General features: G+C 50.8%; 2 protein-coding genes across 2 annotated transcripts; one reads left to right on the forward strand and one right to left on the reverse strand.

The window, feature by feature from the left end:
• Nucleotides 1–225: 225 nt before the first annotated feature.
• On the reverse strand, nt 226–10,103 carry P2rx6 (purinergic receptor P2X 6). The gene is made up of 12 exons (XM_052158430.1): nt 9,934–10,103; nt 9,224–9,374; nt 7,004–7,075; nt 4,573–4,648; nt 4,289–4,382; nt 4,132–4,212; nt 3,911–4,052; nt 3,711–3,820; nt 1,704–1,797; nt 1,558–1,623; nt 1,320–1,397; nt 226–1,208 (listed from the first exon to the last, which is right to left on the reverse strand). The coding sequence occupies exons 1-12, from the start codon at nt 10,101–10,103 to the stop codon at nt 1,173–1,175; spliced, it is 1,170 nt and encodes a 389-aa protein (XP_052014390.1). The 3' UTR covers nt 226–1,172.
• Nucleotides 10,104–10,889: 786 nt separating this feature from the next.
• Lrrc74b (leucine rich repeat containing 74B) lies at nt 10,890–25,778 on the forward strand. The gene is made up of 9 exons (XM_052158910.1): nt 10,890–11,038; nt 11,773–11,915; nt 12,260–12,392; nt 13,145–13,351; nt 16,357–16,466; nt 17,203–17,318; nt 19,978–20,056; nt 21,007–21,102; nt 24,338–25,778. The coding sequence occupies exons 1-9, from the start codon at nt 10,903–10,905 to the stop codon at nt 24,512–24,514; spliced, it is 1,197 nt and encodes a 398-aa protein (XP_052014870.1). The 5' UTR covers nt 10,890–10,902; the 3' UTR covers nt 24,515–25,778.
• The last annotated feature ends 390 nt before the right edge of the window (nt 25,779–26,168 follow it).

Genomic DNA, 26,168 nt, shown 5'->3' on the forward strand with positions numbered 1-26,168 from the left:
GCACCCACTACTCCAGCCTACTAGGTGGCCGCACAGCCACAGTTCAGAGAGGGAGAAAGCCTAGGTCTTCTCCGGGCCTCGCTTGCCCTGGGGCCCCCATGGCTGGGCTCTGGCTAAGGTAGCCATCCCCTCTTCCCGTTCCCCCCTTTAAGGACTACACAGAAAGCCGCTTGCCTAGGCAAGGTTTACTTCAGCAGCAATGCCAGGGTTCTTTGGACCCCCCCACCCCCAGGACGACTGTGTCCACGTGAACCGCCTCCAGGAGCCACGCCTTCCCACCTCAGCCCTCTGCAGGCCACAGTCCTGAGAGCTGATTGACACCAGGAATTCCAGAGGCTTTTGAGAGGTTGTGGGAGCCTGGAGATCCCAGCTTTTGCTGCTATTTCACCTCAGCCTTGGTGCTCCCTCGGTGACCACACACCCACAACACAACTGCCTCTTTACTTCTTGGGGTGCACACTTCCTGAACTGTGCCCCACATGTGGACCAAGAACGTTTCTGCAGCCTGTCTTTGCCATCCTTGCTGTGCGCTCTGGCACATGGGGAAAATCTCGCTGAGGGAAGAATCAAGCGGGAATCTCACGTGGTTATAGATCCAGAACCAGCTTCAGTGCGCTTCATGGGGATCACACCTCAAAACTATGGCACTCCGGCTGCGACCTGAGTTAGGGCTCTGGCAGGCAGGTGCTTCAGAGAAGGTTGAGGTTGCCGGGACTTCTGAGATGTACATCCTGCGAAACCTGGTAACCAGGGCCAAGGTGGGGGCAGGGGGCTTGAACTGGAGCAGAGTCCCCCAACAGACATAGAAAGTCCCAAGGGTGCCAGCCACCACTCATTCACACACACACACACACACACACACACACACGGCTGAACCTAGGAGACTCCTTGCATGCAGAGACTGCTGGAATTACCCCAACCTCCTCTCCAGTCCTGCTGAAGCTCTGTCCTCCATGTTCCCAAGGCAGAACCTTTCTCCTTCACAAGCCCTAAAGTTTAACCAGCAGGGAGAGGCTGTAAGCCTCAGGAGTGAATAGGCCAGGGGATGACAGCCAGGCAGGCCACTGGTGCATGGATGTCTGGATCCCAGCAGCAGACATCGGGCAGGTGCAAACCACTCCTGAGACACCTGGGTAGCATAGCAGGGTTAGCAGGTGAGAAAGTTGGCTCATCTATGCACTGTTGGTAGTCACCTTTGGGGCTCTTGCCTACAAAATCAACAGATTAGGAATCAAGTTAGCATCCCCCAAAGTGTGGCAGAACCCAGTGTTCAGGCAGAGTGACCTCAGCTCTGGGACACAGGCAGGCCCACAACTCACCTCTTCATATTTAGTCCTCCAGTAGAAACCGGCCTCTCTATCCACATACAGTAACAGCAGGTCACAGAGGAAGGTGACCTGGAAGAGGCAGGACCTACCATAGTCCAGAATTCTCAACTTTCTCTCTCTCCGCCGGCCCAGCCCCCACCCAGGCAACAATGTGCAGATCTAGCAGGCACCAGCAGTCCCTGGCTGGAGGTTACTGCAGCCCAAGAGAACCGTAGGTGATTAAACTCACCATGCCCAGCCAAGCTGCTCCTGTGCCCACTGTGACGGCCGTAGGAATGAGTGCAAACTTCCCTGCCTGAGAGACCCGGGATGAGCCTCTCGGACTGTGGCTGTCCTCCCAACCTCCACAAATCCTTCCCCTGGTCTGAACTTTACCTGCCCGGTGACGAGAATGTCAAAACGGATCCCATAAAGCTTGAGCAGGCTCCGGGCCTCCACACCTGAGGCTGCCCACCAGTGATTGGCTGTCCTGGGGATGGCAGAGAAGACTCCAGTGTCTGCATGCTGCGCGTTCCAGGCTAGCTCATCCCCTGACTCCACCTAGCCCTAGTCCTAAGGCGCCACATAGGTTTTAGGGACAGCGGAAGCAAATCAAAACCTGACTGGAGGGAGAGTCAGAGAGGGGCGTGAAGTGAGGTGGGACTTCTGGCGGCTGGGGTCTGAGAGAAGGAAGGCAGGGCAGCCAGGAGGGCTGGCGGAACTCTGAGGCGAGGGCAGCAATGCGGTGCTGTGGTGCGCTTTAGAACAGGCATCCCGGCAGAGGCCAGCGAGGGCCGGAAGGCAGAGAAGCCTCCCGCAGAAGGTTGTCCAGGTGAGGAGCCCCGGAGGCCACCTGTGCACACCTGCTACTGTGCCTAACAAAGTGATAGCATATGGCAGGAGGAGCCCAAGATCCTTTTGGGAAACTAAAAGACATGACAATATTTGTAATTTAAGGCCTCTGGGTGCTTCTGGGATCAGAAAATAAAAAATTCAGAAACATTAATAACAGTGGGGGAGGGGACTGGAGAGGTGGCTCAGAGGTTAAGAGCACTGACTGCTCTTCCGAAGGTCCTGAGTTCAAATCCCAGCAACCACATGGTGGCTCACAACCATCCTTAATGAGATCTGATGCCCTTTTCTGGTGTGTCTGAAGACAGCTACAGTGTACTTACATATAATAAATAAATCTTTAAAAAAATTACAGTGGGGGAAATATAAAATGTTAGATTTAATCTACCAATAGCCTTTCCTACTTCCTTCTTTCTCCTCCAGCCTCTGTCCTCCCCTTTCTCCCTCCCTCTCTCCCTTCCTCTTTCCTCCCCTCCCTCCTCCTCTCCTACACCAGGTTGCCTCGGACTGGCTACAAAGCTAAGGATGACTCTGAGCTCCTACTCCTCCCTTCTCTGCCTCCTAAGGGCTGGGCTTCAGGATCACAAGAATGTACTATGACCACGAGTAACTGTGACAATGGACAGTGGTAGAAGCACTCCTTGACAGTATTGGGAAGGGTGAGCACCCACGGTCTAATATTTACACTCAAATAACTCTGAGGCCACAGGTCCAATCCCTAGCGCTGCTAGGAAAGAAAAGGCAACACTAGCAAGCCAGGTAGGGTGGTTTGAATAGGAAAGGCCCCATAGACTCATGCGTGTAAATGCTTGCCCCATAAGGACTGGCACTATTTATTAAGAGGTGTGGCCTTGCTGGAGTGGGTGTGGCCTTGCTGGAGTGGGTGTGGCCTTGCTGGAGCGGGTGTGGCCTTGCTGGAGTGGGTGTGGCCTTGTTGGACGCAGTGTGGCACTGTGGAGGTGGGGCTTTGAGGTCTCCTAGTCTTCAGCTACACCCAGTATGGAGCACAGTCTCCTGCTGCCTTTAGATCAAGATGTAGAACTCTCTGCTCCTCCAGTACTGTGTCTGCCTGTGCTCCACCGCACTCCCTGCCATGATGATAATTGGCTAAATCTCTGAAACGGCAAGCCAGCCCCAACGAAATGTTTCCTTTATAAGAGTTGCCATGGTCATTATGTCCCTTCACAGCGATGAAGAAACCAGGTCAAAAGTATATGAAGTATAGTTTGTTTTACTAGTCTGAATTTTTCCACAGAACTTTCTGGGAATTTTTTTAGACAGAATCCTATAAGAAAATTAAAAACGAAAAGTGTCTTTGCTCTAGGGAAACAGGGTCATCTGGGAGAGGCCATGAAAAGATTTGCAGTAGGGAGCAAGCTAGTGAGGAGAGCAAGGTGGAGCCCAGGGACTGGGAACAGCCCCGGAACCTAGTCACACAGCAGAGACCCTGAGTCCAGTCTGGGTGTGCTCTGTTCTGGTGGTCCCTCAGAAATAGGTGGAGGCGCACTGAGGCAGGAACAGCAGGCAGCATTCACGCACTGAGGGCCATACCTGAAGTTGTACCCCCTCTGCTGCAGCTGGAAGGAGTACTGGGGACAACAGTCAGAGCCTTTCGTGTCCAGGTTGCAATCCCAGTGAACGCTGATGCCCACAGCACCACCCTGCACACAACACATCCTGTTCCACTGGTGTATGGTTCTGAGAACCTGCCCCCCTCCCCGAGCTGCAGGACTCTGCCCCAAATAACTTACCAGCAATGCCAGGTCCTCAAAGTCCCCCCCAGCCATGGCCACAAGGTCCCCGATGCGGAACACTGGGCAGTACGGACTGGAGAGTGGGTCATAGAGACAATGTTTGAAATAGGTGTTGTCCCAGGTATCTAAGGCATTGGTTCTAGAAAGGGCATTGATAGTGATCAGATGACTCAGGAGGCGTGAAGGGTCCGGGCTCAGCCAGGAACTGCCCAGGATACCTGGAGAAGTTGAACTTGCTGAAGGTTACAGTATTTTTGATGAAGAGTGTGAAGTTCTTGGCCTGAGCTAGCAAAGGCTTCCTGAAGATAGACAGTAATCCTCATTCATCATTTTGTTTATCCTGGGACCCTGCCCTGGGAGAGAGAGAAGGCTTACCTGGGCACGGCACCACTCTCCACTGGGCACCAGCTCCAGATCTCACAGGTCCTGTGGGTTCCGTTGAACACCACACACTGACCAGTTTTTATGCCTTGAAAACACAAAATGTGCTCCAAGCCTCTGATCTCCACGGATCCTGAGGAGATCGTGGGGCCTGGGCTTGTCAGCAGAATGGGTGATACACAGACAAGCCCAGCGGGGGGCCGTCGTTGGGAACCCCCAGTATTTTCTCCCCTTCCCTCACTCAAGCAGAGGCACGAGAGGTCCAAGCCCACAGTTACCATGGCTGTGTGTCCCCGTCTCCCCTTCAGGACAGTCTTCATCAGCCCAGCAGTTAGCCAGAGGAACAGAAGGATGCTGTGGTAGTAAGAGACCCTAGGCACCAATAGCACAGAGGATGCCTCCTCTTTGTGACCCAGCATCACAGACTGCAAAGACATGAGCCCAACTTCCTCCCGGGCAGTCCCTGGAAACATGGGAAGGTACCAACTACAACCTAGGAGGGAAGAGCCATCAGCCACTTGGTGAAATGGTGGTACAGGGTAAGGGCTGTACGCTCAGAGCAGAGCACTGCCCTCCTGACAGCTCTGTCCCTGATAGGTCACTGAGGTCCACAGAAGGACAAACTGGTGACACTCAGTATGTGGTAGGTGTAGCTATCAAAGAGCAGGGCCTAAGGTCATAGGGACCTATCCAGGGTGGGAAGCCCCCTCCCCCAGGGCCAGTCTCTTCTGCCATACACGGACATTGTGTCTACGTAAGGCCAAAGGGTCATGGGGGCAGCACTACAGGGGAAAGGTAGGTGAGCTTTCTGGGGGTGGGGGGTCCCTGACCTAAGAGAGGCAGCAGCCTTGATCTTCAGGACCCTTGTGGGGGTTCAGTTTGTAGGGAACTCCAGAAGGACCACAATACCATGGAAGCAAGCATGGCTGAGGGATTGAAAAGTCAGAAGGAAACTTAGGACTTTTATTAAGGATGGGGTAGGTTCCATGCCAAGGTCAGAGGACCTCTACCTTCTCTGTTCTGCTGTCCCAACCTGTGTCTACGTCTCCAAATCTTTCAGACTCCGCCCAGACTCTGTGATGAGAGGTGGGCACCTCTACCCAGCAGCACGAAGGCTGAGAGGCTGAGAGTCTCTCCCATGCACTCATTCTGGCCACCTTCTGCTCACACATCGAGTCCAGCTTCTCAGCAGAACTCAGAGGGTCTGTGAGATCGTGGGCTGTCCTTTCTGTAACCTATGCTCCAGACACACTGAGCAGCAGGAGTGTATCCTGAGACACCTCATCCCCTTAAACATGGCTCTGCCCATGATGGTCCTGCCTTGGCATCCTGCTGCAGCCACACTGATCCATACACCAGCTCCTGCAAGACTTAGTCCATGTACTCCCCTGAGTCTCTGCACTGCGGCCTCTACCCTGTGTAAGCATGGAACCTCCTGCCTTGGCTGGACAGTCACTGCAACTTGAGGTACATGGGTTGGAGTTCTGCCTGTCCTAGATACCATGCCAGGGAAAGGGAGCGCCAAGAAAGGTTTGCAGAGGGTATGACACTTGGGGTTATTGAGCATGTGCTTGGAGAAGCCAGGTCACTAATCTCCCAAGAAGATATGGCAAGAATTCTGTTTATTCTCAGGAAACCTGGCCATCCAGTCTGGTGAGCAACTATCCAGTTACTGGAAGTTCACAAGAAGAATCAAAAATCTCAGACGGGGGAAAGAGGAAAGATCATGCGCTTTCTAAGAACCTGACAGGTAGGTTGGTGACATGTTAGAGCTGTCTACATGCTGAACCTGGAATCGATGTCTTTCAAACATCTAGAGGTGTGAATGTTGTCTAGGTTCTCTGAGGGAGAATCATCCTTTGTACACATAAGTCACCTCCCTTGTGGATAGGTGTCAACCATGGACATGTGACAGCCCCTGAAGCTGTAATGTGACCAAATACCAGACCTGGAGTCCTGCTGAGCAGAGGTTGGTCTTGAATATGGTACACATATATGGGATGGATCCTAAGTGTTCCCACAGAAGCCTTGCTTGGTGAGAGCTAGTGTGCTCTTTGAAAGATTGTCTGGAATATTCCCAGACTAGGGGAAAAGGTGAGATTGGGAGTGGGTGTGTGACTGCGTCAGAATCTAAGAATGGAGGAGAAGACTCAAACAGGAACAGTTGGCTGGAAAACACCCAGAGATCATATATTACTGGAAGGCAAAAGCAGAGTGTGCTGGCTTGTCTCCCAGATGACACTGGACTCTGGATACCCTAATAAAAGCTGGCAAAGAGGAGAGGTGATCACCCTGCCTCTTGCCATTAATGCTCAGGTGAATGTGTGTCTGGCTGTAACCCAGAGGCAGGACAAGCATGGAAAGGACACTGGACATCTCAATGAGACTCCCCCATCAGAGGTCTGGTGTTGTGAAGGTTGGAGACCCCAGGTGGTGTCCTCAGATACTGTGCCTATGACCCACACTTGGGGTACCCTTGGACAGGTGATCGTACACGTGGAGCCCTAATCACCTGTTTAATGGGAACTAGAGTATTCCTGCTGGAGAGTGGATGTGAAGACTCGGTGAAATGACTTCTAGAAAAATGTAGCCCTTTGTCTGGGATAGACATACCAAGCTGGGACTGAGCTTTGAACCATGTGTGAAGGAAAAGGGGGGCAGGGCTGATGAAAGAAATAGGAGTGTGTTAGAGGCTCTGGACAAGCTTACCTCGGGGCATCTGCCCTGGACTTGAGCCGGTGTCACGAGGAAGTTGGTCACCAGGAAGAACACGTTCTCTCCCTAAAAGGCAAGGCTGGAGGTTGGTCTCAGCTGAGGGCTGCTGCTGACAGCCTGATTTGTTTGCTTTTTGTTGCTCGGTGCTGGGAATGGAGTGCAGGCTCTCAGACATGCTAGGCAGCACCCTCTGAGGTGGGACTAGGTTTTGGCCCCATCTAGTTGCCAACTTTGTCCAGCGAGGCTGGTGAAGCTGAAGGTTTATGGCCTCTCCTGAGCTCAGAGCATGCCATGCGTCTATCCATAGCTTCCATACGAGTTTCATTTCAAATTCTCATGCACTCAACCCAAACTCGGGGCAGAGGGAGCCTGATAATCACAGGCAGAACAGCACTCGTGTGTGTGTGTGTGTGTGTGTGTGTGTGTGTAAGAGAGAGAGAGAGACAGACAGACAGACAGAGAGACAGAGACAGACAGAGACAGACAGAGAGAGAGCAGGAACACATGAGAGCAACTGCCACCTGGAGCCAACTGTTCTGTGACAGTGCCTGAGTCGCCGACACTTCTCTAAGCACCCCTCACTTATACCCACAGGGTAGGTACCACAATTAGTCACTGGTTCATAGATTTGGAATGGAATTGGTTCATTGTTGGTGCCCTCTCTGGGATAGATAGACATTTGTTTATGTCACAGGACAGCTGGTACCTGGGGCTAAATCATCTCGGTGGAGGGAGAAGACATTCCCTAAGGGGGACAAGGAGGGGCTCGTGGGTACCACGGGTGAAAGGGATCAGATTGCAGCGTGACAGGCAAAGACAGGGAAAGGGGCGGTGTGTAAACCATAGGTTGGCCAACTCCCAGACTCTTCTCCACCACCTCTTTCCAAGACAAAGGCTTGATGAATTTTTTTTTCCTGCCAGAAGGAATCCCTCTCTGGAGGACTGGTCCCTCTCTGGAGGACTGGTCTAGACCAGTTCAGCCATGTTCAAGGCTGGTCCTGAGCTTGTCTCAGCATGGACCTCTGGGCCTGTCAGCTTCTTCTGTTAAGCTGATAATCCAAAATTCAGGGACAGAGGCACCCATCCTGTCCTGCCACAGATATTTAAAGCCACCGGCCTTCCAAGGGAGAACGGATTTTGTTCCTAATGCCTGCTCTGCCAGTAAGCCTGTCTCTTTGTGCGTGGGACATGTGCACTCTCACTTTTAATGAGACGTGTATTTGCTGTGACTGTGACGTATTTCTCGCCTTTCAATCTATTTTTGAGCAGAATTTTTAAATTTATTTATTTATGTATTTATTTGGGCTTTGTTTTGTTTTGAGACAGGTTTTCTCTGTGTCGCCCAGGCTGTCCTGGAGCTTGCTGTGTAGACCAGGCTGGCCTTGAAACTCAGAGCTCTACCTGCATCTGCCTCTGGAGGTCTGGGATTACAGGCATGTGCTGCCACCATCGGGCTGAGCAGTCTTATTTAATGATTTAATGTGTGTGTGGGTGTATGTATGTGTGTGTGTGTGTGTGTGTGCTGTGTGTGTGTGCCTGGGACCCTCAGAGGCCAGAAAGCATAGAATCCCCCGGAACTGGAGTGACAGAAAGCTGTGAGATGCCATGTGGGTTCTAGGAACAGGACCTGTATTTCTGCAAGACTGTATTTCTGCAAGAGCAGCCCATGTTCTCAACAACTGAGCCATCTCTCCAGCCTTTTAACTCTTCCATCAATGGAAAAAATGAACTTGACCCAAGATCCCTAAATGATCACAAGGGGACTTCAGAAAGCCAAGCCCTGAGCTCCCAGCCCCTACCTTTCACTTCCAAGCATAAATCGTGAACCTAAGATACGTCATTTCTTCTCAGATATGTCTGTGTGGGTGGTGAGAGGGGTGGGGCGGGTGGTGTTTTTGTATTTGTTTGTTTGTTTTGTGGTACTAGCATTGAAGCTAGGAAGCTACGCATGCCGGGCAAGCTCTCTGCCACTGAGGTGCATCCTACCCTTCCTCTTAAAGGAAATCCCTCAGGCTCTGGCTTCTTGATCTGGGAAGCTTGGGAAGTGATACATCCCTGAAAGCGGTTTTCTCAGATGACTCAGGACCTTCTGAGGCCTTCCCAGGCTCTTCGCCCACCCTCTAGCATCCCATGTCTGTCATGCACAGCGGCTGTGCTGCTACTGTTGGTGGCTGAAGGACTGGCCTCCTGCAGCAGCGCCGGCCGGGGACCTACCTGTGATGGCTTCACAAAGTCAGCCACATCCCACAGCCGGTTATCCAGCTCCTTAAGCTGGGTTACAGAAACTCCCTTCAGTTTGGTGATGACAGAAATCTGAGGGTCCAAGTCACGTTCCTGGTAGCCTTTTTTGGCCAAGAGGGCCCACCTAGGGAGAGGATGATGGATAGTGTAATGTCCAGATGAGGAGGAGTAGCTGTGCCCACACACTAGGCTCCCAGACCAGCTCGGAGGCCTCCACCCTCTCTCTGTCCAGCTGCGCCTCTTGCTCTGACTTGTCCTTAAGCCCTGAGCAGGCGGAGCTCTCCGATGCACCTGTCCACCATGGCCGCTTGTCACAACCAATGCCTTCAGACACACTCAGCAAACCCAGCTCCCTTCTCAAAGACTTTTCAGACATCCGGCTGGTGCTCTCTCTGAGAGGCTTAGTGCTGTGTCGCTCAGAGAATTACTGCCTCCTGCCCCCCCAGGGTACCGCAGGGCAGGAGACCTGCAAGCGCTGGCTCACAGAGATCGGGATGAAGCTGGAGACAAAGCCCCTTACGTGAGCTAATTTCTGCTGCTGCTGCTCCTCTCTGGATAGACTAACACCCCCATTCCCACTTTCCCACCAGCTTGGGGTTCTAAAAGCCAACGTTTAGCCCTCAGCCAGCAAGCCCCCCCCCCCCCATGCCAGGCTCTGCAGCCTGGCCAGGAGCGCTTCTTACCCTATGACGTAGGCTACCACTCCCAGCTGCAGCAGCCTCTGAGAGACGCCCACCCGACAGTTCCTGGTCATCACATATTTCTCTGTCTTGTAATCCAGAAACCCCCAGCTCACGAGTGCTGCTGCGGCTGCAGAAGCCATGTTCCCAGTTCCTGCTAGTTGCAACTGCATGAGTCAGCAGGCAACTTCAGCCGCAGCTGAACTGGAGGCCAAGCAGCGATGCATGGGATCCAGGCCAGTGTTATTAAAGGGACATCTCGAATTCAGCAGGATCTGGCTCCTGCCTCAGTCCCAAGCCCCAGCTGATGTGCACTCCCCCCTGCCCCCATCTCCTGTCCAGAGTCCCTGGGTTGGACCCTACGCATACAGAGAGGAATAGACCTGTCCCTACACACCCACTCTGCTTTCTTAAACAGTGGGCTGTCAACACAGGGTGACAGAAGCCCAGAGAAGGGGCTTTGAACTCAAACTTGCAGATTCCAAAGAGTGAAAGTTGGGTTTGAGATACCCCTGCTGGCACAGCAGCATAGCAAGAGCTAGATCTTGAGAGAAAGCTGATACCCTCAGGCAGTGACCACATAGCTGTGGCCCCAGAGAAAAACTAGCGTTAGGCTACAGGTCTTCCATCGAGCGCCTCCTGCATAGTAACTAAAACACTAGTTCTGGGGTCGGACTGGAAAAGTCTGCGAAGGAATGTGAAGGAGGCGACTCCCCGTGCGCGGCCGCGGCCGTAGTCAGCACTGGGAAAGAGCGTGCCAAGGTTGTGTTTCTTCTGCAAACAAGACCCGGTTCCCAGGACGACCGCGGGGTGGGAGGGGGGCACCATGACTGGCCCCAGAGACCACCTGTTGTCCGTAGATCAGATTCGATTGGTCAGGGGGCCAGAGGGCCCGCCCACATCCCTGGGAAGCTTTCGAGTGGAGAGCTGTGTGCTCTGGCGGCTTTGTCCCGACTGGACAGTGAGGGAAGCATGAAGGCTCCCTGCGAGGAGGTTCAGAAGAAGGAAGATCGAGAGGGAGAAGCTGCGGCCCCTGGGCCTCGGGCAGAGACCCTGGAGGCCAAGAGGTCCTGGACTACAGATTCACACTCTGCCTCGGGAACAGAAGGTGCCTCATCCTCTGCATGGGGTCCTGTTGGACTCCTCACTTGAGGATATTCCTGCAAAAGTGGTGGGAGGGCCGCGGAACCAAACTGCACCCTTCTGTGGGGGCGCATTCCCCTCCAGCCTTTCCCCTCCTGGAGGAGGAAGGAGGCCCAACATTTAGAACTTCTGGGAAAACTGTAAATGAAACTCCCTGACAGGCAGTTGTGTCCAAAACTGGAAGAGTTCGGGGCTGGGTGTTCCAACATACAGAAAAAGCTAATGGATATATTGAATTTAGATTGTTTCCCGCCCTCTGCCCCCAAGGTGTTTATACAGACCTTCTGACCTGTGGGCTGAGAGTGCAGCTCAGCTGGTAGAGTGCTCACCTAGTGTGCTTAAAGCCCTGAGTACAAGGCTGTCCTTAACTAGAAAGCTGGAGTGGAAGCCAACTTTGGTGGTGGTGGTGGTGGTGGTGGTGGTGGTGGTAGTGGTGTGTGTGTGTGTGTTTCGGGAGGTGATCTGTGACACATGGACGCAGCGGGGCAAGGCCAGCAAACATTTCAGCATTAGGCAAATGTTCCCTTGGTTCTGACTAGCTTGGTGGCTTTGAGAAAAGACTTAGTTTATTTTTAGCCTGGAGGTCCCCATCTGGAATATGGGCACAGTAGCCACAGAGCAGGAAGAACTGGCGAGGGCAGCAAAGGGTCCAGGCTATGCCAGTGATTAGTTCCTTCTTTGTCTCACATCTACTGCTAGGCACCCACGGGTTTGGAGAACCGGTCATGGCTACCCTCTATCTGGAGTCTTGCCAGGCCAATAATGTTGTGCCGGTTTCTTGTCTTCTGCGCCAAGGGAGCGCCTCTGAATTGAACCTTCGGCACCGTGGCCTGGGGCCCCAGGTATCTGTTGAGGGACACTGGAACCACACTCGGCAGGAAGGATATAGGAGATAGTGGCCTCTTGTCCTTGATTCTCACTCATAGCCATCTGTGCCACACAAGTCCCATGGCCCATGCCTGTGAGACAGGGTGGAGGCTGTGACGGAGACGAGGGTGGAATTCTAGGAAGTGAGATTACATGGCACCTAGAGGGAGACATGTTCCCTGGAGGAGGCAGGAGCTCTGGGGAATAAAACTGAAATTATGGCCAGCTGATTCGCACGCAGTCCAGGGAAGGGCCAGGCCCCTCACGCCACTGTGCCACTGTGTTCCTCTGCCCCTCGTGCTGTGCTGCTCTGTTCCAGGGCGTCCGGGCTTTGGCTTCCGTGTTGACCTCTAATCTCTACATCAAGCATCTGGACCTTCGGGACAATGGGCTCTGTGATGCTGGGGCAGAGGCTCTGGCTGATGTCCTGTATAAGAACAACATTATCTCTGGTAGGTAGTGCTGAGCTCCCAGGCTGGGAAGCAGGCAGGGGCGGGGGTGAGGGGGCTCTTCCCCACGTTGGGGCTCCCTCCATAGGCCTTCTTTCTTGAGATGTTGCTAGCCGAGGATGGTTCTCATCACAGAAGGGGAAGTGTGGGCTGAGGCTGAGGTCAGCCAATGCTGAGCTGCTCTTCGCCTGACTGTCCCCACTGCTCTCACTGTCCCCTCCCCTGGGGAGCACCCTCCCCTCCAGGTGTGTTGTAGACTCCCAGGGCCTGAGTGCAGGGCAGGAGAGCACAGAGAAGCAGGAGCTGCAGGAGGGAGAACTGGAAGGGCAAGGTGGGGGCGGGGTGAGGCTGCTTCCAGCTCTGCCAGGGAAGCGCAAGCTCTGGCAGGCAGCCAGTCTCTGGGCTGTGGCGAACCCAGGAAAGGAAAAGAAAGGAAAGGAAAAGACAGAAGTGGGCCCCGGTGGACATCGGAGCTTACACCGCCAGTCCCCAGCAATAGGGCAGGGAGGTCATGCTGTTAGATCAACCATCACAGGGTAGCTGACCTGCTACCATAGCATTCTTCGCAGACAGTCATGGGGTGCGGAGACCATAGACCCAAGGTGAGCCAGCCGATGGGTGGCAAAGCTGTCACCATGCTGCCCCCAGATAAATCAGATTGCAAAGTCCTTCCTTTCCCTCAGGCCTGGAGGTTTGTGAGAGAGGGTGGCACCTGGCTGAGGGTCCCACTGACCAGGCAGTGCTGCTGTCCTCAGATGTGGACCTGTCGGAGAATCAGATTGGAGCTGCGGGGCTCCAGGCGATTTGCACTGCCCTCGCCTTAAACCCAACTGTGCAGAAGATGCAGCTGCAAGGGAACAGGCTGGAGGATCAGGCAGCCCAGCACCTGGCTGCTCTTCTGCCTCGTCACACGGGCCTGAAATCCCTAGACCTCAGCTATAATCAGCTCAGCGACCTGGCAGGTAACTTATCGCCCCCTGGTGGCAGGGGAGGGGAATGGGCGGGACCGCACCCAGCTTCTGCCTGAGAATATCTGAGTGCTCACCATACTTCTGGGTATTCCACTCCAGCCACGGAATTCAATTAATAGCTCACTGCCCTGTGCTGTGAGGAATCTATCTATGAACTAAACAAAGTTCCTGACTTCAAGAAACATACACTAACAAGACCATTCTCAGTAATTAGTGACCTTCATAAAGAAACAATGTATGATTCTAGAAAATAAAGGGTCCACCTTCTATTGAGGGCAGAAGTTTAAGCAGAAACTTGTGCCTTGGGTAGAAAGGAGTCAGCCATGGCAAGATCATGAAGCTAATGAACTCTTATGCAGGCCTCTTTCCTAGACTGGTTGGGCTTGTGGTGTAGGGGAGAATGACTAGGCAATGCGTTGCAAAGGAAGCAGAGACTGTATACCTACAGATCATGGCAGAAGGTATGGCGGTTTCATCCCAAGTGCTTTTGCGAAAGGGCTTGTAGTATATCTCAGCGGTAAGGTACTTGTCCTGTGTGCGTGAGATCCTGGGCTCAGTCACCAGGACTGGGTGGGGAGGAGCTAAGCGATAGGGAAGCCATGGGAAGGCTACCTTGATCTAGTCATCGTCTCCCCAGTGCCTCTGCAGGCGCTGGATGCTGTGCTAAAAATATGAATAGCCACCTATGTCATGCACGTCTAAATGTGTCAATCAGCTATACAAATCGGAGCTAGGCACACCTGTAAGCTCAACTACATGGATGATCAGTTGAGCCCAGAGACTTGGAGGCAGCCTGGTATCATAGCAGGGCTTGTGGAGGCTAGGACATCTCCTCTTATGCACTAGGTGCAGCAGGTGATCATGAGGCAGCAAAGGTGGGTGCCGGGAACTGAACTCAGGTCTTCCTGAGGAGCAGCTGGTGCTCCCAGCTGCACAGACACTTCTGCAGCACCTGAAAGGAATTCTTAGACCATTGCAGTGGATATGTCAGAACAACTGTCTAACAGGAGTTTGGGAATTTCTGCTCTGTCCCAAGCTGCTTAGACAGTCGAGGGGAGCGGCACTAACCTTGACTCTGGTGTTTACCTGCAAAAGCCAGTGGTCTTCTAAGAAAATCATTGTGGGGAGTCGTGGAAGTAGAGGAGGGGCTCGTGTCCATTCTTATGAACCATGGCTATGCCTCTGGGACGTGAGAACTAAGCAGCCATCTTGCTGCTACTTTAATGAATGCCGCAGGCAACCATCTTATAAAGGGAATAATGCATCTGTGGCTCATACTTTCAGAGTTCAGCTTTTGGTGGTTTGGCCTGTGCCTGAGCCGACATTAGAGAAGAACCACTCAGCTGGCAGAAGGGAAGAGAATGGGGGCCGCACAGTCTCCTGAGGGGACCCCAGAGCCCCAAGACTTTAGATCTTCTCACCGGCTCCATCCCAATATTGAGGACCAAGCTTTTAGAAAAGACTTTATTTTATCCCATGCATATGAGTGTTTGCTTGCATGTATGTCTGTGCGCTACATGTGTCAGTTCACGTGGAGGCCAGAAGAGGGCATCCCATCCCCTGAAACTGAAGTCTGTCAGCCGTGGGTGCTGGGAACGCAGCCTGGATCCTCTGCAAGGGTGGCCAGTGCTGGGTGACCTGCGCATGCGTCATCTCTGCAGCCACAAGGGAGCAAGCCTTTACAGCACTGGAGGACCTTTGGGGTGAGCAGGCAAGTGACACAGAGGCGGTGGGAATAGAGGGCTGGGGTCTGAAGTCCTGTGATGTGAGCAGGGGAGGAAGCACAGACTATTTTGTTTCTCAGACTGGGGATCTGAGGCTGTAACTGTGCAGAGAAGGGACTTGAGCCTCGATCACCCACAACCTGTGCCGTGGAGAACCTGCCTCACATGTGGGCGTCAGGACGGCTGACGGGTGGGTCACAGGGGTCAGTCACTCTTCTTCTTACAGACCAGTAGAAGAGTGAGCCTCAGTAGAAGATGGGCGAGAGCACCCCAGCTTTAGCAGTGTCCAGGAAATATGGGGCTCCTGTGTCTGAGAACCTAGAGGTGGCAGCTGAGGTGCTGACATGTCTGCTGCTGTGTATGCTAGCCAAGCAGGTGGCTGGACACACTCTCAACACACAGGGGCACATGTGTGTGTCCTTAGTTTGATCTAGTTCAATATAGTTTAGATTTTGAAGGCAGGTCTCACTATGCAGCCCAGGAAAGCTTGGAATTCACTATAGCATTCAGATTGGCCTTGAACTAAGGATCCTCCTGCCTTGGCCTTCTATATGCTCGGATAACAGGAGTGGACCACCACGTCCAGCCTCTCTGAGCACTTCAGAACAGCTTTTCTTCTCTAGCAGCCAAGATAATGAGAAGAGACTCCAGTCTGGCCACAGAGATCAGGCAGGCAGAGTGTGTTCAGAGTTGGGGGGCCTAAGGGGTCACAAGGCCAGATTAGTATGGGAAGGTGGAACAGCAGTAAAGACGGCTTCTGAAGAGGCCCACCCAGCTGGGCAAAGTCTGCACACCCAGGTTATGAGGCTGGGACATGGCTGGCCAGGTGGAGAACAGGGTACCAACATGGAGAATCAGATCTGGACATGGCTGGAACTGTGGCTGTGGACAACAGACACCCACCAGTGCTAACAGAATGGAAAGCTGCTGGCGGTACGTGCCTCTTGTGTGTGTTGTCAGCACAACAGAGGTAACAATCAGACAAGTTCAAGGCCAGTCTGGGTACAGAGTGAGTTCTAGACATGTCTGTGTTGTAGGACAAGACCCTAAACACACACACACATGCATGCATACACGTGAGTGCGCACGCACACACATACACACACACATTCCTTGAAGGTAATCCAGATACACGCTAGATTTTGTGATCTGCCTACACAACTGAAGTTCTGGCACATAGTGAGTGAGCATCAGGTCACTTTTTGAACTTGTGATGGTGGTCGGTGTTTTGTTTGTTTGTGCGTTGCTAGAAAATCTCTTGGTGCTCCTCAGGAGAGGCACTTGGACCTGCTGTGGCAGAAAACACAGGACTCACGGAGCTTAACCTGAGTTGGAATCACCTTCGAGGCCTGGGAGCCATTGCGTTTGCCAGAGGCCTGGAGGTAGGAGCCGCCCACCCGGTCAGCCCTGCCTGTCCTCTGGGAAGTTTTCCCTGAGCCGGGCCTTGATGAAGTTCAGCCCCTCTCAGCACGGCACACTGTGTGTCTTTGGTGCACTGTTTTCCTGCCGCCATTTAATGATCACTGCGCTGACTCTCATCTCATTCCCTAAGGGGTTCACAGATAATGTCAGCCGCCTCCTCCAGAAGTCACATTCAGCTGCACCGTCTGGTCACGTGACTGTTTGCACATGCGGATGCTTTCTCACACCCCTCTCATTGCTTCCCTCAAGTTTACAGACCCTGAAAATGTACTGACCAAGCCCTGCCGGGGTTCATAAGGCATCTTCACTCCCCAGTGACAAGGCCTTAGGAAATGACAGTCACCACCTTCCCCTGTTACAGGGCCTGACCGCTGGGCTTCCTGCCCCATAAGGTGACAGGTCAGAGCACTCACTCTTGACCCCATCACAGGCTTCATATAGCACCCTGCCACCAAGTCCAGGCCCAGGACGCCCACCCGGGCATGTTCCCATAGGTGAGGCTCTGGTCACTGCACCTCGTCTCTGAGAAGTATCCACAGCCGGCCTGTCATCCTCTGTTGATCTCTGTTGGCCTAACTAATAGAGTTCTTACTAACTCTGTTTCAGGACCTCTGCTCTCTGTCCTTAGTCACTGCTCAGACTCTCCTGGGCTCTGACGCTGTGGCCCTGGCCCTGACTTTGCTATTTGTGTTCTAGGCAAATATATTCTTGAAGGTCCTAGACATCTCTCATAACGGCTTTGGAGACTCTGGCGCCTGTGCGATAGGTGAGGCCCTCAGGATCAACAATGTCTTAGAAGAGCTAAATATGAGGTGAGAAACTGTGTTCTGCAGTGCACACTCAGTGCACAGGGGCCCTGAGGGCCACGTGCAGTGATCGGCTGCTGTGCACAGCCACCGCGTGGCTGGAGCCCCGAGTACAGCACTCAGCCCTCCCTCTCTTTCAAGGTTGTTGCTTGGGGGCGTGGGGTGCAGCTCAGCTGGCTGAGTCTCGTCTGGCATGAATGAAGGCTGTGGGTTCATGGCCCAGCATCATACGGATTAGGACTGGTCTCTCACTCCTGGTTTCATCTCTGTTGCTGTGGCGAAACAATCTGATCAAAAGCAGCCGGTTTATTCAGCTTGCAACGCAGGTTATGGTTGGTGTCTGAGAATCTCATCACATACTTAAACACTCGTATTCCAAGTGGGAAGAGCTGGGGAATTAAAAACAGTGCCAGCTAAGCAAAAGTAAGGCCAGTGGTTAAAGGCAGCCCTGTGGCCACAGCCAGCATCTGAGACACGTAACCTACCAGACTCCAGAAAGCCTAGGCAGCCCCGTTGTCGCTGCAGCACACACAGCTCTTCCCAGGCTGGCTCCACACAATACCCGCATCTCTCCTGGTAGACATGGCAGTCCAGACATTTCAAATATGCCTAGGTCTCCATTGCACCTGAGGCCCCGCCTTCATCAGTGGTCCCCGTGGGCCTCACCGCAGGGGCTCTGAACACCAGGCGTGAAAGCCTTGGCCGCTCTGCAGGAGCTTTTCAATAAAGCATCTACCATGCCTTCAAACCCCGTACTGCGTGGACTCCACTTGTGATACTGCCAGGTTCTGCCACTTGAGGTGTAGCCTAGCCTACTTAGATCAGCTTCTGGTACTGACCTGAGAGAGTATTTCCCTGTTGTCTCTGAAGCACAGAGATCTTACCTCAGCCATGCTAATCTTTTTGTTTGCTTGCTTATTTACTTATTTGTTTTTGTTTTGTTTGATGGCTGGTTGGGTTTTTGGGGGGAGAGGGGCAGGACATTTGTGTAGTCTTGGCTGTCCTGGAACTTGCTGTCTAAACCAGGCTAGCCTTGAACTCACAGAGATCCTCTTGCCTCTGCTTCCCAAGTGCTGGGATTAGAAACAAACACTACTATGCCCAGGTGATCTATGATTACAGCTGATTCTTCATCCCAGGGATCAGCACCCTATTGTCCCAATGAGCACAGATTTCACTGCAGTGCCCCATCCTCTTTGACAACCATGGCCGATTCTTCAGTCCCAACTGATACACAGATTCTTAGCCAAGATATTCCAAGTAGTGAGGAAGTCTTTGCTCCTTTCTGAAATGTGATCTGGGACGTCATTGCTGCTGGTGTTACAGCATTGCTGTTTTCTAAGCCCCTTAAGAGCTATCTGTTAATCTGTGCAAACAGCACTCAGTGGCGTTTCCAGTCTCAAATCCAGTGTCTTCCACACACGCAAACCCGGCACTTATGACGTAGAAGCAGGAAAAATCAAAAGTTCAAGGTCCTCAGTTATATAGGGAGTGAGAGATTAACCTGGAATTCATAAGACTGGAGAGACAGAGAGAGAGAGAGAGACAAAGAGAGACAGAGAGAGAGAGACAGAGACAGAGAGAGACACAAAGAGACAAAGAGACAGAGAGAGACAGAGACAAAGAGAGACAGACAGAGAGAGACACAGAGAGAGAGACAGACAGAGACAAAGAGATACAGAGAGGGAGACAGACAGAGACAGAGAGGAGAGAAGGCAGAGTCAGCACTGTAGGTATGTTAGGTACGTAGGCCTTTCTGTCTAAAGACAGAATTTTGGAGGGGAGCAGCAGGATCGAGAGCGTGCACTCTTGTGGTGATGCGTGTGTGGCCAGCTGGCACAGAAGGCACAGGAGCATCTTCTGAGCTCAAACAGCGGGAGCAACCCCTCCTCTCCACTCCACGTGGGGCAGCACACACGGCTTTCACATGTTGACTGGGGCCTGGGCAGGAGTGGAACATTGTGCTCAGAAGCCCAGGCTACCAGTGCAATAGCAACGCGGGCAGGGGCTCTGAGGCACTGAGCTTGTGGACTGTAATGTGGACGTGTTTTCCTTTCCAACACTGTTAATAGGGTTAGATGTGGTAGCTCCACAGATGCCTGCAGAGCACACTGACCCCGTCCAGCCTCCACTGATGGATTGATTGATTGATTTTTACTTTTCTCCTCTTTGTGTCCTTTCCAAGCTCTAAGAAGTGCTAGAGTGCATCCACCCCCCAGGCTGTTGTTGTGTTTGTGTTTGTGTTTGTGTATGAGAGAAAACTTGACTTGTTCTCCCCATTCTCTGTCTGGTTTATTTCACTTAACACAATGCCTCCCTGTTCCTTTTGTTTGCTTCAAATGTTCTCTCGTTCATGGCTGAATAGACTCTGTTGAGTGTATACAACATATTGATTCATCCATCCGTCTATCACTGGGCACCTAGGCTGGCCTCATGGATTTTCTTTTAAAAGATTTACTTATTATATATAAGTACATTATAGCTGTCTTCAGACACCAGAAGAGGGCATCAGATCTCATTACAGATGGTTGTGAGCCACCATGTGGTTGCTGGGATTTGAACTCAGGAACTCTGGAAGAGCAGTCATTGTTCTTAACTGCTGAGCCATCTCTCCAGCCTGTGGCCTTATGTTTTAGCTATAATACACCTGTCTCCCTTGTTGCAGAAACAACCGAATCTCCATGTCAGGAGCCCTGAAGTTGGGGCTGGGTCTGCAAGTCAACCAGACACTGCGGATTCTTATCGTAAGTTCAGGCTGGTAGGGGAGGCTGCAGGACAGAGTGGCCCTGTCTCGTTATCCAGTCCTCTTCCCACAGATGGGCTCCTGAGTCAAGATGAGGCTCTCAGGGGGCCTCCTGGCTTCTTGTGACCACTTCCCACCTCCAACTGCTCTCTTCCACTCTTTTCCAGCCGTTGTACCAGCTCCTTGTGCTCCTTACTCTGACCCACAGAAATTCCACTGTGGGGAAGGCAGCCAGCACAGTCCCTGGGTTAACTTTCATCTTCTTCCCTGTAACATTCCTGTCCTTGCTAGAACTCAACATCAGCTGGGCAAGTGGGAGTGGGCACTGACTGGCCACAGTTCAGACATGAACCGTGTATCCAGAGGTTCCTTTCTTCAGATTTTCTGGTGGTGAGAGGGGACCCAAGACACAGTAATAAAGAGACAGAAGGGAAGGAGCCAAGTGAGTCTGAGCAGGTCTCAGCATGTGTGGGGCAGGGGGCTGAGAAGTACCTCCAACATGGCGGATGGATGCACCTGGCTCTGCATGGCCCTTGGCTTCCCACCCCTAGCTTCACCCGTTAGCAATTTCACCTCCCATAGCGACACACTGGAACCAAGGTCTATTTTTAACTTGGGTCCACATTTTTCAGCCACCTGCTAGACAACCACCAAGTCACACTGAGTCCCAGAATCCTACATGGATTGCTTATAGGTATGCCTGGGGACCCTGGGGGCAAGAAGAAGGTATCAGATCCTCTAAGACTAGTGTTACAGACAGTTGAAAGCCATTATGTAGATGCTGGGAACTGAACTCAGGTCCTCTGGAAGAGAAGCCAGTATTCTTAGCCACTAAGCCATCTCTCCAGCCCCTAGACTGGCCTCTAATCTTCCTGTTCCTACCTCCTGAGTTCTAGGACTATGGATGCTGTCATAAAAGGTCTAATGTTATATTGTATGCATCTTCCTTAGATTTCCAAGAATCCTATTCGCAGTGATGGCTGTGCTGGCCTCCTTAAGTCTATCCGGAACAACAAATCATCTGCCCTAGAACTACTGGATGTGTCTGTAAGAGCTTCTTGTTAGCCTCACCCAGGAGCTGCCAGAGGCTCTATGGGCTACTGACATGTCCGCATTAGACGGATGAAGTGGGTGTTGGTTACAGTACCCTCCCAGATGCACCTCATTCCAACCCTGGCATGTGTGCCAGAAGGCCACTCCAACTCTGTGTCATTTTATGTTAGAAATTTATTTAACTTTTAAAATTTATTTAACTATTTAAAATTTATTTTACAGGGTGTTACAAGTAAGAGATTGCCTTGAGTCTCTGAAAGACCAGATTTTGATAGTGTGTTTTGTTTTATATTATTTTGAGATACAATCTCTCTATGAAGTCACTGTATACCAGGCTAGCCTTATATACTTTTTTGTATACTCATATAGATCTGCCTGCCTCTGTCTCCCAGTTCTGGGATTAAAGGCAGACTACCACACCTGGCTTTTAAACAGTCTTAAGACTGAAAGATTATGGGAACTTTTGAAGTTGGACCAGACACATTTTGTTATGATATGGCCAAAAGCCTATGGTTCCAGGGAGTGGAATGTGGTGCTTTGAAGGAGAATGGTCTCGTATGTTCAAATGCTTTGTCTCCAGCTGGTGGAACTGTTTGGGAAGGGTTAGGAAGTGTGGCTGAGATGTGTCACTGGGGCTGGGCTTTGGGATTTCAAAAACCCACACTATTCCCAGTTAGCATGTTCTCTCTCTCCCTCTCCCTTCTCCCCCTCCCTCTCCCTTCTCCCCCTCCCTCTCCCTCTCCCCCTCTCCCCTCTCCCTCTCCCCCCTTGCCCTTCTCCCTCTCCCCCTCCCCCTATCTCCTTCCCTCTCCCCCCTCCCTGTCCCTATCTCCCTCCCCCTCTCCCCTCCCCTTCTCCCTCTCCTCTTCCCCCTCTCCCTCTCCCCCTCCCTCTATCGCCCTCTTCCTCTCCCTCCCCCTCTACCCTCTCCCTCTCCCCCTATCTCCCTCTCCCCCTCCCTCTCCCCCTCCCCCCTCTCCCTCCCCCCCTCTTCCCTCTCCATCCCCACCCCTTCCTGCCGCCCCTTCCCTCCCACCCCATGCTTGTGGTGCTCAGCCCCACCCCTGCCTGTTTGCTGCTACGATCTCCACCTGATGGTCATGAACTCTAAGTCTCCAGAACTGTGAGTTCCAATTAAATGTTTTCTTTATAAGTTGCGGTGGTCATGGTGCTTATTCACAGCAATAGAGAAGTAACTAAGACACCTAGATCCTCTAGAAAAGCTCACAAAGGCTACATGCCAAGGTCACAGTGCAAGAGACATTATGACGACATGGACTCTTTAAGATAGGAACTCTTTGTTGGTGCACATATGGGGGAACAGTCCCTGACACCTGCAGTTCTGCTGTAGTAGAGACATCCTAACTGTATCTGTCAGGAGGTTAAAGCATAAAGAACATTTTGATTGGCAGGAGACATAGCTACCAAGTTGCAGCTGCATTCCCCCCCACCCCCCGGGTGTCCTCATACTTAACTCTTTGTCTGCTGTCAGTCTGACTAGCCTAGATTCTATCTTCAGCTTTGAGGAATATGCTTACAGATAAAGTCAAAGTTTGATCATTACATGAAGTGGGACAAATGCCATCTTCCCTTACCATGAACATGAGATAAAGCTGCCTGTGGTGAAGTGTGCCTTTAATCTTGCCTGCTGAATGAGGCAGGGGATTGCTCCAGAGAGGTCTTGGCAACATAGTGATGTCCTATAGTCATTAATAATTGCACAATTTTTAGGTTTATCTGTTTTTACTATGAGTGTTTTTTCCACTGGGCAGTGGTGGCGCATGCCTGTAATCCCAGCACTTGGGAGGCAGAGGCAGGTGGATTTCTGAGTTCAAGGCCAGTCTGGTCTACAGAGTGAGTTCCAAGACAGCCAGGCCTACACAGAGAAACCCTGTCTCAAAAAAACAAAAACAAACAAACAAACAAACAAAAAAGAATGAGTGTTTTTCCTGTGTATGGATGTAGGTTTGCTGGCTGCGTGCCTGGTGTCCAAAGGCCAGAAGAGGGCACCAGATCTAGAGCTGGAGTTACCAACTATTGTAAGTTGCCATGTGGTGCTGAGAATCAAATTTATGTCCTCTGCAAAAGCAGCGAGCACTCTCACCTGCTCAGCCATCCCTAGTCTTGCCTTATTTTATACTTTAAAAGATTTTAAACCTTGTCTCAAGAAACATATAAACAAAACCACTTAAAATTTGAAATATAGGATGAATGATAAGACTGTAGAAAGGGCTCACCTGAGAGCTGGAGAGATAGTTCAGCAGATAAGAGTACTTGCTGGTCTTACAGAGGACCCAAGTTCAATTCCTAGAACCCACACCCATAACTCTAATGCCAGGGTATCCAATGCCATCTTCCAGACATGGATGTGGTGAACAGACATGCCTGCAGTGAAAAAACTCACACACATAATAATAATAAATAAGAAAGAGGAACATGCGTACGTGAGAAGACTGTATCAGCACTGTCTCTTTGGTGCATTGGTTTAATATTGTGTGGTTCAATTCCAGCACCGGGAGGCAGGCGTAAAACTCACAGCTCAGCATAAATTCAAGGCTGAGACCTGACTACACTATTTGAAACCTTGTTTCCAAACACAAACAAACAAACACAAACAACAAAAATGAATCAAAAGCTACACATCAATTAAATATAGTTACCAAATAGCATACCCTCATGTAAGGAAGCCAGATCAAGAAATTGAACACACCTATCTTAATTACTTTTGTATTTCTTACAAAACACCATGACCAAGACAACTTGTAAAAAGCAAACATTTAATTTTGGACTCATGACTTCAGACAGTGATGAACAATGAGTCCATGACCACCATGGCAGGGAGTATGGCGGGCAGCAGGCCGGCAGGCATGAGGCTGGAGCAGTTGCCGAGAGCTCACATCGTTGTCCGTAAGTGTGAAGCACAGAGAGAGCTATCTGGTTATGGTGTGGGAATTTGAAAACCCAAGTCCCCATCCCCTAGTGACACAACTCCTCCAAAAAAAGCTAGACCTCCTAATCCTTTACCAAACAACTAGGGATCAAATCTGCAAGTTTATGAGCCTCCGAGGGTCACTCTTTCCTTTCCTATCTTAATAGTTGGGGAAGGGGGTCTTGAGATTGCCACCCACAGAGAGAAAATAGCTGAAAGAGGCTCGCTGAGACCTGGGAAAGCAAATGAGAACAATCAAACCCTCAAAAAGGCAATAACCATATCCCAATGGTCTCTTAGGATATCCAAGTAAGCAGAGAGTGTGACGACCTCGCTAGCTCCATGAACAAAATTCTTCCAGGACTCTGTATACAGCGTAACACTTACAGAAGAAAAGAGTGGCCACAAGCCTCTACGCCATCCCAGCCAGCATCTGCACCAAGTGACTCTGGTCTCGTCTCTAATATGCCACATTAACAGTCACATTGCTGGCCATTTAATACACAACATTTGTATCTTCCTTTCTGTTCTCTTGCATCTTCCATGATCTGACTTCATTTGCTCTGGTTCATTCATTCAACCAAAACTCTGCCCATGAACAACACTGAACACAAGGTCCATGACATTTGTGTCACCCAGATGTTCATGCTTTAGTGACCCTGTTCAACAAAACGTAAAGGAGATATGCAAGTGGAATTCTCAAGCTCCCTTGCAAGAAGACAAACGGTCACAACCCATTGGAAGGCAACTGATCATTCCATTACGAATTATAAAATCACCCATGTGTTTCCGGTTTCCATCTGCACCCCAGAGCTGACCCTGTGCCACAGCTCTCCATACCCAAATTCCACCTGGAGAAATTTCTTCCAGGAGTGCTGACACATAGGCTTACAGGAAGGACTAGCCACAGTCAGAGACAGCAAAACCAGCTAACACTACAGATAACCAGATGGTGAGAAACAAGGGCAAGACCTTAAGCAATAGAAACCATGGTTACTTGCCATCATCAGAACCCTGTTTTCCCACCACAGTGAGCTGTGAATACCCCAACACACCAGAAAAGAAAGACTCTAATTTAAAATCACATCTCATAATGATGATAGAGGACTTTAAGAAGGACATAAATAACTCCCTTAAAGAAATACAGGAGAACACAGGTAAACAGATGGAAGCCCTTAAAGAGGAAACACAAAATTCCCTTAAAGAATTACAGGAAAACACAATCAAACAGGCAAAGGGAATAAACAAAACCATGGCTACATGTGTGTCATTGGAGGGGGATTTTGGTATATGTTAAGGAAAGCCTTAATTAGAAAGAATGAAAATAGTTTAAATTTATTCGTTGAAGATTTATATAAAAAAATCAGGCATTAGATGTTAAATAATAATTAACCATATGGGGCTGGAAAGTTAGTTCAGCGGTTAAGAGCACTGACCATAAAGATTTATTAACCTATTCTAGCCTTGGACGACTGCCCTATTGAATACATTCTTTTAGAATTGTTATATTTTCATGATTTATATAGTTATTAATGATGTTACCTGTTCTGTTTGTGATTCACTGAACATGTAGTTTTAGAGTTGTGATGCTTGGATGATTTTTGTATTTTACTGTGCCAAGTGATTTTTGTCGGTATTCATGATTGTTTTGCTGGATACAATTTGTAAGAGTTGTTATGTTTGGTTTTGATGTATAAAATCCCCTGCTTGAGAACTGAAAAATACATTTAGATTCAAACTGCCTCTGTGTTTGTTTCTGTTTGTCACCACCGAATCCCTACCCACCTGGTCTCTAAGGATCCTTATCCCAGGGACCCCCCCTCCATACTTGGCTGTGGTGGTTTGTGGCATAAAATCACTTCTCATGATGATGATAGAGGACTTTAAGAAAGACATAAATAATTCCCCTAAAGAAATACAAGAGAACACAGGTAAACAGATGGAAGCCCTTAAAGAGGAAACACAAAATTCCCTTAAAGAATTACAGGAAAATATGAACAGGCAAAGGGAATAAACAAAAACATCCAGGATCTAAAAATGGAAATAGAAACAATAAAGAAATCACAAATGGAGACAACCGTGGTGATAGAGAACCTAGGAAAGAAACCAAGAGTCACAGATGCAAGCATCA

Source organism: Apodemus sylvaticus, chromosome 15, assembly GCF_947179515.1.
Source record: "Apodemus sylvaticus chromosome 15, mApoSyl1.1, whole genome shotgun sequence".
NCBI classification, from domain to species: Eukaryota; Metazoa; Chordata; class Mammalia; order Rodentia; family Muridae; genus Apodemus; species Apodemus sylvaticus.